Consider the following 12,958-nt stretch of genomic DNA (forward strand, 5'->3'; position numbering starts at 1 on the left):
TTAGGTGCTATTGAGTTGGTTCCGACTCATAGCCACGCCACGTACAACAGAACAAAACACGGCCTGGTCCTGCGCTATCCTCACAACTGTTGCTGTGTTTAAGCCCACTGTTGCAGTCACTGTGTCAATCCATTTTGTTGAGGGTCTTCCTTTTCTTCCCCGGCCCCTCTTTATCCTTTTTCTGGAAAGGAAATTGAACCTGATTGAGACTCAACAGCAAGACTCAGCGGAGAGCACAGGCTTTGGTGCCAGACGTAACTAGATGCAAGTCCTGGCTCCGTCACTTATGACCAGTTTGTCCTTGAGAAACTTATGTAACCTCACTGAGCCTATTTCTTTATGTCCCTGTGTGATACGAACAGTTTACACACTCAATTGCCAACTGAAAAGTTGCAGGTTCAAGTTCACGTGGAGGTGCCCGGGAAGAAAGGCCTGGCACTGTTCTCAAACTTTAAATGAATTAACACATTAAATCCTCACTCCAGCTCTGTGAAGTAGATATGATCATAACTCCACTTTAAAGGGGAGGAAACTGTGCCACACAGAAATTAAGTAACTCGCTAGGGTTATAAATGATAAAGCTAGTGTCTACTAATCTATATCTTTCCATTTTCCACTCCTTCCCTCCATCCAATCATTCATCTTCCCGTCCATCTATCCGTCCAATCATCTATTTCCCCATCTTTGCATTTCCCGAGCCACCCTTCTCCCAGTCCATCCATCCATCATCTCACCCTCCCCAACAAACACTCATCACGTGCCCGATTCCAGGCCCCTGACGCCTGCTGTACAGGGAGGAAAGTCAGGGAGCTACCTGAGAAGCATGAGACAAACACATCTGGGTGAAGCTTAGCATAAGACATTTATTCAGTGCTCTCACACTGGCCCTCACTGGCTCAGCAAAGGGGTGGAGCAGGGTGGGGTACACAGTGTATCTTTCGACCACTGCAGCCTCCAAGGGATCAGGTCCTGAAGTCTGCATTCCTGGTGGATGACTCATCAGCTGTGGCTGCAAGACAAAGACACTTAGCACCTCCTCTTGCAGACTGAGCACCCACCCTGACTGCCCCCTTCCCATGAGGACGCAGCTGTCCCTGCCCCAAGAAGCCTGGCTTCTGTGCTACATCCCTCACCATGGGGAGAAGTCCTGTGCTCTCCAGCTCTCCAACGCCGGCTTCCCCTGGGAGTCATGCCCATCATTGGTCCGATCTCCGTCAAAGTTTCCACAGGCCCCACACAGTATTCCAGCGTGGTCATCACTGACCATTATAGCCAGCTGCCTGTTGGTCCCAAGCCGCACCTGGACCCCTGCCTTCTGCTGGACTAGCACAGAGCCATCAGGTGTCCGACTCACGGACACAGATGTTAATACCTCGGCTGGGAGATCCACTTGGCGACCATTCACCTGGTATGAGGGGAGAGCAAACACAAGGGTGAGGCCAGAGCTACAGAAAGGCTGTTGCATTACCAGGATGAAGACTCCAAGACAGGTAAGTTCAAGAAGCAAAAGCAGCGGTGGGTGCTGAAAGCAATGAAGACCTAGATGGAAACACTACACGGAGAGATGGATACATGAGGAAATGGCTGGAGGTTTGGACGGATAGAGAGAAGGATACAGAAGTAGATGGATGGGGAGCTGGACAGATGGATAGGTAGGCATGCTCATAGTTCAAGGTCAGGCAAGGAAAAAAAAAAAAAGCACTTTGTACCAGAGAGTTGAACAAATGAAACCCCAGGGCCACCTTGTCTGGTTCTAGTTCTCAAAATAACTCTTGAGCCTGTCCCTCTAAGTTACTGGTTCCCTAACAAAGGCAACTTTATGCCTTCTTTTTGTGATACTGGTGTCTGAAGATAAGTAATGGCCTTAGCACATGCAATAATCATATGAGAAAATTACTGTTTGTCTATCACAGTCTGTGGACTCAGAAACCTTGGTAACCTTGTGATTTTTTTTTCCTTTAAATAACTGTTGTCTTTTTTAGTTGATGAGTTAGTTCTTCTAAAGTTAGACTCCCTAGCAACGCTTCTTTAAAAGGAAATTTCTTTTTTCAGAATGATTTTGTCTCTGAGTGTTCCTCTGACAGATGACTGGAAAGGTAAGCGGATTGCTAGAAAGACAGCTGAAAAGATGGATGGATGGATGAATGAGTGGTTGGATGGAAGAAAAGAAAGAGGGAGGTTGGGAGGGAAGAAGGAAGGAAGGAAGAAGAGAATGAAAGCAAGATGGAAGGATGGATGGATGGATGGATAGGTGGATAAAACCCAAAGAATCCACTGCCATCGAGGCGATTCCGACTCATAGTGACCCTAGGGGACAGAGTAGAACTGCCCCATAGGGTTTCCAAGGAGTAGCTGGTGGATTTGAACTGCTGACCTTTTGGTTAGTAGCCAGACACTTAACCACTGTGCTACCAGGATAGGTGGATAGATGGATGGAAAGTCCCATCAGGCTGCAAGATTCTCAAGCAAAAGAACTGGGTCTGAGTCATCTGTTACCCAGCATATGGCCTGACACTGAGGGAACAGGGCTGAAATTATTTCTGAAACCAAACTTTTCCTGGGTATCCACTAGGTGCCAGACCATGATCTGAGTAATAGAAACAAACTGGTGACCAGGATAAACAGGATCCCTACCCGCCTCAAGTTTATATTCTACCGACACAGAAAGGCAACAAACCACTGATAACTTCAGATAGTGATACTCGCTGCCTGAGTCGATTCCGACCCATAGCGACCCTAGAGGACAGAGGAAAACTGCCCCATAGGGTTTCCAAGGAGCAACTGGTGGATTTGAACTGCCGACCTTTTGGTTAGCAGCCGTATCACTGAACCACTGTGCCACCAGGGCTCCTCTTCAAATACTGGTAAGTGCCTTGAAAGAAAGAAAAAAGAGGGTGACAGGACCAAGACTAGGATCCAAAAGAGAGCTTCTAGAGGTCAAGGAGTTGGGCAACTTTGCTGCCTGTAGAAGCAATGCTAGAACTGCAAAGGATGAGAAGAAGCCAATTTTTTTGAAAATCCGGGAAAACAGCATTGCAGCAGTGGGAACGGCAAATGCAAAGGCCCTCAGGCAGGGACAAGTCTGGTCTTCCATACAAATACCAAAAAGGGCCGCAGGGCTGAAGAACAACTAGTGAGGGAGGGAGTTGTAGGAAATGGGGCTAGAGAGTCCAGCAAGGCGTCAGATCACACAATGCTTTAGATGTCATGAGAGGGAGGTGGCTTGGGTTTGGAATGCTGTTCTGGGAAGCTGAGAATGGAACGCTGATGGGTGCTGAGTCTCGGGTGCCCTGACACTGCTATCCTTAGAAAGGCTGCTTTCAAGGTTGGTCCTTGGCTGGTGTTATGAATTGAATTGTGTCTCCCAAAAATGTGCGTCAATTTTGCCAGGCCATGATTCCCAGTATTGTGGGACTGTCCACCATTTTGTCATCTGATGTGATTTTCCTAGGTGTTGTAAATCCTACCTCTATGATGTTAATGAGGCAGGACTCAATCTACTGGATTAGGTTGTGTCTTGAGTCAATCTCTTTTGAGAGATAAAAGACAGATGAGAGCAAAGAGACTGGGGACCTCATACCACCAAGAAAGAAGAGCCAGGGGAATGGCACGTCCTCTGGACCCGGTATCCCTGAGCTGGTGGAGTTGAACTGCCGACCTTTTGGTTAGCAGCCATAGCTCACTGTAGCTCTTAACCACTGCGTCACTGGGGCTCCAGGGAAGGGTCAAGTGGCCTGGAATTAGCGGAGTCAGAGTCCCACCAAGCACTGTGCTTGGACTCCATCTTAGTCCCTTGTATCTATACAGTAACCACAAGCACCCCTTTACATCAAAGTGGTTAAGGACAAGGACTCTGGTGACTTCAAAGCCTGGGTCTCCCATGGACTCTGTGAGTGACTTGAGTCAATGACTTCACATTCTTGAGCCTCAGTGTCTCCTCTGGGTAAAATGAGGATAGCAATGGTCCCCTGACCTCAGGTGTATAAAGGTCTTAGTGCAGTGCCTGGAAAGAAGTAAGTGCTCAATAGTTGTTGGCTGTGGTAGCCAGCCTCCAAGATGGCCCCCAACGATCCTGCCTCCTGGCATTCATGCCCTGTGTAAGCCCCTCCCACACCCATATCAGGTTTGGTCTGCACTGCCAATAGGAAATGGCAGAAGTAATGATGTGTCACTTCTGAGATTAGATTATAAAAAAGACTGTGGCTTCCATCTTGGAGTTGCTCTCTTGCTTGCTCACTTTCTCTTAGATCACACACTTAGAAGGAAGCCACTTGGTAAGCAACCCACACAGAAAGGCCCACGTAGTAAGGAAGCCTTCTGCCAACAGTCACATGAGTGAGCTTGGAGCTGGCACCTCCAGCCCCAGGCAAGTCTTCAGAGACAGCAGCCCTGGCCAACAGCTTGACTGCCACCTCATGAGAGCCCTTGAGACTGAATCACCCAGTTAAGCTGCTCCTGTACACCAAACCCTCAGTAACTGTGTGAGATAATAAACATTGGTTATTTTAAGCTGCTTTGTTTTGGGGTAATTTGTTATGAATCAATAAATAACTAATACATCAGCTATCATTAACAGAAATATTGTTGCTGAAGTGGCCAGTTGTTGCTTTTGCCCACCCGGCATCTATGTCATTCTCTTCTGGTAAGAGAACCTCCCTTCGACCTTCCTTTGGGCCCCCATCAATACCCAACTCTGCATCCAGCTCCATGTTGATTAGGTGTGTAGAAAAGTGTTAACATGGCAAGCCTGACACTGCTATCCTTAGAAAGACTGCTTCCAAGGTTGGCCCTTGGCTGGGTCTGGGAATTCAGATTTCTGGAGGGTTCTCACTGTACCCGGAACTGATAAGAGCAGCTCACTGTGCCTCAACTATTTGTACAAACAATGTGGCTTGTACTGAACACCTGCTTTCTTTCTATGAGTCTGGAATTTTGGTATCTGCCAGGCAGAGGGTACCTACATGACCAGCCTCCAATAAAAAACCCTGTGCACTGAGTCTCTACTGAACCTCCCTGGTAGACGCGTGTTGTCACTACTCAAAGCTGCAGGAATTAAGCACATCTTGTGTGAATCCATGGGGAGAAGATTCTGGAAAGCTTGTGCCTGGTTTCCTTCAGACTTGGGTCCATGGACCTTGTCCCTTTGCTGATTTGTATCTTTTTTTTTTTATTGTGCTTTAAGTGTGAAAGTTTAAAAATCCAGTCAGTCTCTCACACAAAAACTTATATACACCTTACTACAGCTTTGTATCTTTTTGCTGTAATAAATTTTAGCTGTGAGAATGGCATATATACTGAGTCCTGTGAGTCCTTCTAGCAAATCAGTGAACCTAGGAATGGCCTTGGGGACCCTGACACATCACGTGACCCAAACTTGACCAATCACACTATTCCATCCCTAAGGCCAAAGCAAGAGGTCCCAGGGGTGGGCATGCAACCCAAGATGACCCAGTGAGATATAATCCTGGGTCTTTTGTTGCATCACTTTCTGTTAAGGTAGCTAAGCTGCTGGGATGATAAGGAGCAGCTGGAGAGTCGCCTTTGCCCCTGTGAGGTGAGAGCTGGCCGAAGAATGAAGCTGATTTGGTGAACAGCAAGTCTAAGAGATAACAGGACAAATTCCTGATAATACTGCTAGGGCACCTGGATCCAGCCACTCCTGAAGCTCTACTCCTGGACTTTCTAGTTAAATGAGCCAATAAATTGCTTTTTGGTTAGGGTAATTTGAACTTGGTTTCCTGCCAATTCTTGATTCCTATCACTTGCAACCCATGGAGCCTTGATTAACACTAATATCAAAATTATTAAGTTACTTGAGAATGTTATTGTCCCTCAGGAACTCACCCAGTGAGACTGGAGAAACCCCCAAAACTATGGCCCCTAGATGCTCTGTTAACGTGGAACTGAAACCATTCCCAAAGCCCACTCTTCAGACAAAGATTAGATAGGACTATAAAACAAAAAATAACACACATGAGGAATGTGCTTCTTAGTTCAATCAGATATATGAGACCACATGGGCAGCTCCTGTTCAAAAGCAGGATGAGAAGGCAGGAAGGGACAGCAGCTGATCGAATGGACATAGGGAAACTGGGGTGGAAAGGGGGAGTGTGTTGTCACATTGTGGGGATTGCAACCAATGTCACAAAACAATATGTGTAAACTTTCACCTAAAGCACAATAAAAAAAAAAAAAAGAATTCAGCTGGGACTGGGATACTATGTTTGAAATATCGAGACAAATATAAATCCAGACAAATATCCAGACAAATATACCACACTGCAGAGACCCGGATAAAGAAAACACAGAGCAAGACAGACAGGCAGCCAAGCAGCCAGGAAGGTAGGGATACTGCAACAGGAAGAACAAAAACCCAGGCTTACCCACACGCCCTGGTTCAGGGTCACCGTGACCAACCCATCCTGGAAGAAGATGTGGGCCAGGCCCGGGCCTTCAGCCTCGCCATGGCAGGGCTGGGTGTCTGTGACCACACGGTACCAGGGTGTAGTCTCCTGTTGTCCTGGACAGAGGGAAGAGAGCTCGTAGACGCCAGGGGAGCTGATGGCAATGGGGGCTCCATCAAAGGAGGTGAGGTTGGCATCTGCAGAGAGGGAACAGAGCCCACGAGGGTTCCAGCAGTCCCGGGCCCCGGCCTGGACCTCACATTCGCGGCCTTCGGGGCAGCCGGCTGTCTGGCATGTGAGGCCGGTGGTTGAGGAACAGGAGCAGCGCTCACTGCAGTCTGAGGTCAGCAGGGAGGAGTTCACCTGTGACAGAAAGAAGCAGGTTATGACCATGAGGGGCATTGCAAAAATGGCCACAATCCTGCTCTCCAATATAATGAAAGTACAAAAAAACAAAATCAAATCAAGTGGCCGGTGAAGAAGCTCTGCCACCATGAACTGTGCCATTGCATAAGGTCTACTTCAATTTTGACAGTCGATCGGTTGGCAACCCTCAGAGCCCCCTTTGCTGACAGTTCTTTCAACCAATCCTAAATAATATTCCTGTGGCCTCCAGGAGTGATTTGGATGTGGTTCCTCTCATCAAATATCAGTATCCATGCAGAGTGATTTTGCAGCAACTCTTATCAAGATGTAGAATTTATTTCCCCTCCCCTGAATCTGGGCTGGCCTGAAGACTATGCTTTGGCCAATACAATGCAGCAATAGCCATGCTGTGCCAGTTTCAAGTCTAGCTCTCAAGAGACCCTGCAGCTTCATTTTCTCTCTCTTGGAACTCTCCTCAGCCACCATGAGAACTATTCTGGGCTAGCCTGTTGGAGCACGAGAGGCCACATGGAAGAGAAACAACTACCTCAGCTGAAACCACCCTAGATCAGCCAGCCCTCAGCCAATCCATCTGTGATTACAGATACATGAGTGAACCCAGGGGACAGCAGAAGAACCACCCAGCTAAGCCCAGCCCATACTGCAGAATCTCAGAATTGTGAACTACATAAGTGGTTGTTGTTTTAAACCACTAAGTTTTAGGAGTACTTTTTAACCAGGAAAAGCTAACTGATACAGGCAGAAGTGGGCATTGGCGATGCCCCACAATCCAGGACCTGTGGCTTTTAGTTTTCTTGAGATTGGATGAGATCACCCAGGTAGTGAATGTAGACAGAGGTGAAGAAAGGTCTGAAGACTGAGTCTTGAGCTAGGTAGTTTTAAGGATTTGAGAGATGGGGAAGAACCTGAAAATGAGATAGACAAATAGTAGCCAGTCAGGTGGGAGAAAACCAGAGAAAGTAGGTTACAAGGATTGGGTTTATAGGGCAGAGTGGAACTGCCCCATAGGGTTTCCAAGGCTGTAAATCTTTATGGAAGCAGGCTGCTGCATCTTTCTCCTGTGGAGTGGTTGGTGGCTGAGGACTTAACCACTGTGCCACCAGGGCTCCTGGCTCCTGGCCCGGGGAGAGAGGGCAGGTAAATTGTTACAGAGAACTTTATTGGGACAACTGGTGAAATTTGAGTAAAATCTGTAGATTATTGATTCAATCAATGTTAGTTCCCTGATTTTGGTAATTGTACTGTGGCCATATAAATGAATTTCCTTATTCTTAGGAAATTCACACTGAAGTACTTAGAGGTAAAGGGGATCATGTCTGCAATATACTCTCAAATGGTTCAGAAAATATATATATACATACTTATATAGATAAAGAATGACAGAGAAAGCAAATGTGGCATAACGTGAACAATTAGAGAATCTGAGCGATTCAAGGGGAAGGAAATTAGACTCTACCTCTTGATGAAGGGAGCCCTGGTGGTGCAGTGCTTAAGAGCTTGGCTGTTAACCAAAAGCTCAGCAGTTCGAATCCAGCAGGCACTCCTTGCAAACTCTATGGGGCAGTTCTACTCGGTCCTATAGGGTCGCTATGAGTCAGAATTGACTCAACGGCAACCAGTTTGGTTTGGTTTTGGTATGCTGATGGCACCCACCTTTACGTCTCCAGCCCAACCCCTCTCCTGAATGCCAGACTCACGAATCCAAGAAACGTCCAGCACGGGCAGAAGATCAGGCTGGGACGGGGACGCATGGGCGGAGAAGTTGGGGCCAGGGCCGGGAAGGGGGTTTCAGACTTCTGGTCTCCAGAATCATGAGAGAATAAATTTATCTGGTTTTAAGCCACCACGTTTGTGGTGATTTGTTACAGCAGCCACGTGAAATCAATACAGGGACGTCACCAGCATCGAGTCACACGGCTGGGAAATTGTGGCAGCTCCTCTGTCCCCATCCATGAGGAGGTTGGCACAGAAGCTCTGAGCCTCCCCCAGACCCGGCACCTTCCTTACCCACCTCCAGCCCCAGCTTACCGGCAGGTACCGGCCGTCATGGGCGCAGCCGCAGTCTTGGGTAGGGATGCAAACTCCGTGGGAGAGCAGGAAGTGGTCATCACACTCACAGCCCTCAAAGCAGCGGGTGGTGCAGCCTGTAAGGCCCGAGAGAGCGGCACAGGAGCCCTGGCAGGAGCGCGTGCAGATGGAATAGTGGCTGTGGGCGGGACACTGGAGAGCTGCAAAGAGAAGAGGCAGGGTAGGTCATGCCTCCATGTGGCACTGAATAATTAACAGGGTCTACTGCGCACTCAGAGCCCCGGTGGCGTAGCGGTGAAGAGCTCAGCTGTTGGCAATCTGAATCTACCAGCCGCTCCTTGGAAACTACTCTGTCCTGTAGGGTTACTATGAGTTGGAATCGACTCTGTGGCGATGGGTACTGCACACTCAGCCCTGGGTAATGCTGTGCTGGGGATGACGTGATGAAGACAGCCCTAAGCCCTGCCCTTGTGGAGTTCCTATCCAGCAGGACAGACAGTGACAGCCCAAAGGGGGCTGGGCTGTGATAGAGGATACCTCCAGGGTGAGGCCCTGAGCTCTGGCTGGGTGATCAGCAGGTAGTGTGGCTGCTCCAAGATGGGGACCAGGGAGGGAGACAAGGAGGATCAGGCTTGAGGTGAATTGCTGACGTCAGTTGAGAACACAGCAGGTGCAAGGGCCCCTAAGGGACCCCAGGGAAAGGCGTCCAGTAGGCCACTGGACCCCTAAGGCTGGCAGTCAGGAGAGAGGTCAGGGCTGGAGACAGACAGTGGCCACTGCCGGCACTGACAGGCTGTGAGTTGATGATGGCTGGGCATAGGTCCTGCCCTGAATATCTCAGGGGAGGAGGCTCTGCCCGGGGGTCTGCGTGAGCCTCAGACTCAGGCTTTATTGGGTGAGCTTCTGGCCTGCCTACCCTCCCTCCATGTCACCACAGTCTAGGATAAAGCCCTCTGAAAGAGCTGAATTTAAGGGTTGAGGAGAGTGGGCCCCTGAAAGGAGTCTGAGAAGGGTCAGCCAGAGAGGCAGGAGGGAAACCAGCAGAGTGGGAATGGGATGAGCAAGCCGAGAAGCAATTCAATCAGGAGGGCCTGCTCTGGAGACGGAGACAGAAGGAACTGGTCAGCATGATCTCAGGGGACATCTACCTCAACTGGCATAACATAGTTTATAAAGAAGACCTTCTACATGCTACTTTGGTGAGTAGTGTCTGGGGTCTTAAAAACTTGTGAGCAGCCAACTAAGATACTCCAATGGTTTTACTCAGTCTGGAGCAAGGGAGAAGAAAGAAAACTAAAGACATGGGAAAGACTGGTCCAGTGGAGGGATGGATCACAACTACCACGGCCTCTACCAGACTGAGTCCGGCACAACTAGATGGTGCTCAGCTACCCAGGGACCACAACAGAGGGTCCCGGACAGAGCTGGAGAAAAATGTCGAACAAAATCCTAACTCACACACACACACAAAAAAGACCGGACTTGCTGGTCTGAAAGAGACTGGCGAAACCCCAAGAGTATGGCCCTCGGACACCCTTATAGCTCAGTAATGAAGTCACTCTAGAGGTAGAAATAAAGAAAAAAGGAGGAGGAGGAGAGGTCAGGGGACGCCCAGAGCCGGGCCTGCGGACACTCACGGCAGAAGCTGTCCGTCCTCCAGGGCTCCAGGGCCACGCCGGCCGCCTGGCAGGCAGCGGTGTAGGCTGCCAGGCTGCGGCAGAGGACTGCGCTGTCTCCCTTTTGGGCGCACATGTCGTACACGCACTGGCGGAAGTACTCGGAGGGGCTCACCACCGCGTGGCAGGTCTGGAAGGCGCCCTGGGCGTCCTGCAGCCGCCCGCAGGCCTGGCTGCTCTCATAGGGCGCCGTCTCCTCCGCGCGGCACACGGGGCACCCGGAGGCCCCACAGCCCTCGTTGCAGCCTGCGGAGGAGCTGGGCGCCCTCCAGGAGGCTCCGAAGTCCTCCACGCTGGGGGCCGCGTTGCCGTTGGGCAGGACAAAGTCGTCGCTCCAGTTGCCATTGAAGTTCCCACAGAGGCCACAGAGCCGGCCGCGGAAGGGGTTCGGGATGGATATGAGGATGTGGGCCTCGTCATTAAAAAGCAGCCGCAGCCCCTTGGCCGTCTGCAGAACCAGGTTCCGGCCCTCGGCGGTCACCCGCACAGGGCCCACAGCCACGGGCAGGGTCACGGTCTCCCCATCCACAGAGATCTGAGTGGAAGGGTCAGGTGAGTCAGGGGCTCGCAGATCCACAGGTGGGGCTGCCCCTTCATGTCCCCAGGGCGGAGCTCTGTCCTTTCAGATGCCCCCACATGGGGCCATGTTACCCGGGGTAGGACTATGTCCCGTTCACGCAGGGCAGGCAGGGTTATTTCACTCTCAGCCACCCCCCTCCCTTCTGCAGGGCAGGGCCATGTCCCCCTGAGACCCCCAGGATGGGGCTGTGTTCCTTTCAGGCCCCCAGGATGAGGCTATGTTCCCCTTAGACATCCAGGATAGGGCCGTGTCCCGCTCATACCCCCAGCATGAGGCTGTGTCCCTCTCAGACCCCCAGGATGGGGCTGGGTCCCCCCACAGGCCACCAGGATGGGGCTGTGTCCCCTCAGACCCCCAGAGTGGGGTTGTGTCTCCCTCAGACCCTCAGGATGGGGCTGTGTTCCCTCATATACCCAGGGTGGGGCTGTATCCCCCTTAGACCACCCCAGGGTGGGGCTGTGTCCCCCTTAGACCACCTCAGGTTGGGGCTGTGTCGCCCTCAGGCCCCCAGGGCAGGGTCATATCCACTCACCTGCAGCCCTCGAGCCAGGCTGACAACGTGGCTATCTACAGTGACCAGCAGGCGTTGGGGGTCTCTGTCCGCACCCTTCTCGAGCACAATGGAAAAGTCCTCGTCCTCAGGCTGCGGGTGGCAGACTTTGGCCAAGACATAGGAGCAGGAACCAGGTAGGTCATAGACACGCCCGTCAAGGGTGATGTAATGGATGCCCCTGTTTGACAGACATCGGCCACAGCCTGTAGGGTGACAGGCCTGGACGCCGTTCTCTAGCCGGCACTCCTCATAGGGCCTGCATGCTGAGCCCTCCTGGCAGCTGACCACGCCACCTGGCTCACACTCACAGCGCCGTTCACACTCCGGGCCTGGGTAGAAGGACTCGCCCAGCTGGTAGTAGTGGCCTTCATGGAGGCAGCCACACTGGCCCACAGGTACACAGGTGTCGCCGCTGAGCACAAAGCCAGCATCGCAGACGCAACCCTCGCGGCAGGCTGGCTCGCAGCCCTCGGGCGCCGACAGGCTCGGGCAGCTTACCGGGCAGGAGTTACCACAGAGCTCGTAGTGGCTGTGGGCAGGGCACTGGACGGCTGTGGGGACAGAGAGGAATGAGCCAGGCAGGGTGAGGGGTGGGAGGAAACTCAGGGTGGGAGAATTCGCCTGGGTGAGTCTGTGTGTCAGGCTGGGTGGCACAAACAGTTAAGTGCTGGACTACTAGCTGAAATGTTGGTGGTTTGAACCCACCCAGAGGTGCCTTGGAAGACAGGCCAGGCAATCTGCTTCCAAAAGGTCACAGCCTTGAAAACCCTATGGAGCAAGCTCCAGTCTACACACATGGGGTCACCATGGGTCAGAATTGACTCAAAGAGCAACTAACAACAACAATCTCACTCGGTGTATGTCATGAGTGAATTTGTCCAAGGATCTGACCGGGGTATCTGATCAAGTACGTCTGAGTGGGGGATTCAGTATGGGAATCTGTGGGGAGGTGGGTACATAATGAGATCTTGCTAACCAGGCTGTGTTAATCTGAGCAAATATATTTCTAAAGATTAAGTGAATCTGACTGTGTGGATTTGACCACGTATATTTGACTGGGATACTGCAGAATTAGAACCAACTCTGAGTATCCCAGGGCAGTTGTACCACTAGGGTTGGTGTCACCCCCATGCTAATTACTACAACATCGTAGCTAAAACGCCAGAAAATCTGACAAAATTGGTGATTATAAAAACACCGGCAGCAACAGAAACAAGAGTGTGTGCTCGTAGCGCATGCAGACGAAACCATGTGACCCCAAGCGCCACTGTAACTAGGTAATAATGCCAGCTCTGGCTGGAGCACGTTAGTAGATTCCAAAAGTAAATTA

The 12,958-nt window shown here is 50.9% G+C and overlaps 1 protein-coding gene across 1 annotated transcript in view; it reads right to left on the reverse strand.

The window, feature by feature from the left end:
- Positions 1-854: 854 nt before the first annotated feature.
- FCGBP (Fc gamma binding protein) overlaps positions 855-12,958 on the reverse strand; it is a 44,902-nt gene continuing 32,798 nt past the window's right edge. Inside the window, exons 16-20 of the mRNA XM_064293482.1 lie at positions 11,608-12,179; positions 10,457-11,030; positions 8,820-9,019; positions 6,384-6,767; positions 855-1,405 (exon numbers count right to left, since the gene is read on the reverse strand). Coding sequence (XP_064149552.1) covers positions 1,130-1,405; positions 6,384-6,767; positions 8,820-9,019; positions 10,457-11,030; positions 11,608-12,179 — 2,006 coding nt within the window. The 3' untranslated portion in view covers positions 855-1,129. The remainder of the gene's footprint in view (positions 1,406-6,383; positions 6,768-8,819; positions 9,020-10,456; positions 11,031-11,607; positions 12,180-12,958) is intronic.

Source organism: Loxodonta africana, chromosome 11 (assembly GCF_030014295.1).
Source record: "Loxodonta africana isolate mLoxAfr1 chromosome 11, mLoxAfr1.hap2, whole genome shotgun sequence".
Lineage (NCBI taxonomy): Eukaryota > Metazoa > Chordata > Mammalia > Proboscidea > Elephantidae > Loxodonta > Loxodonta africana.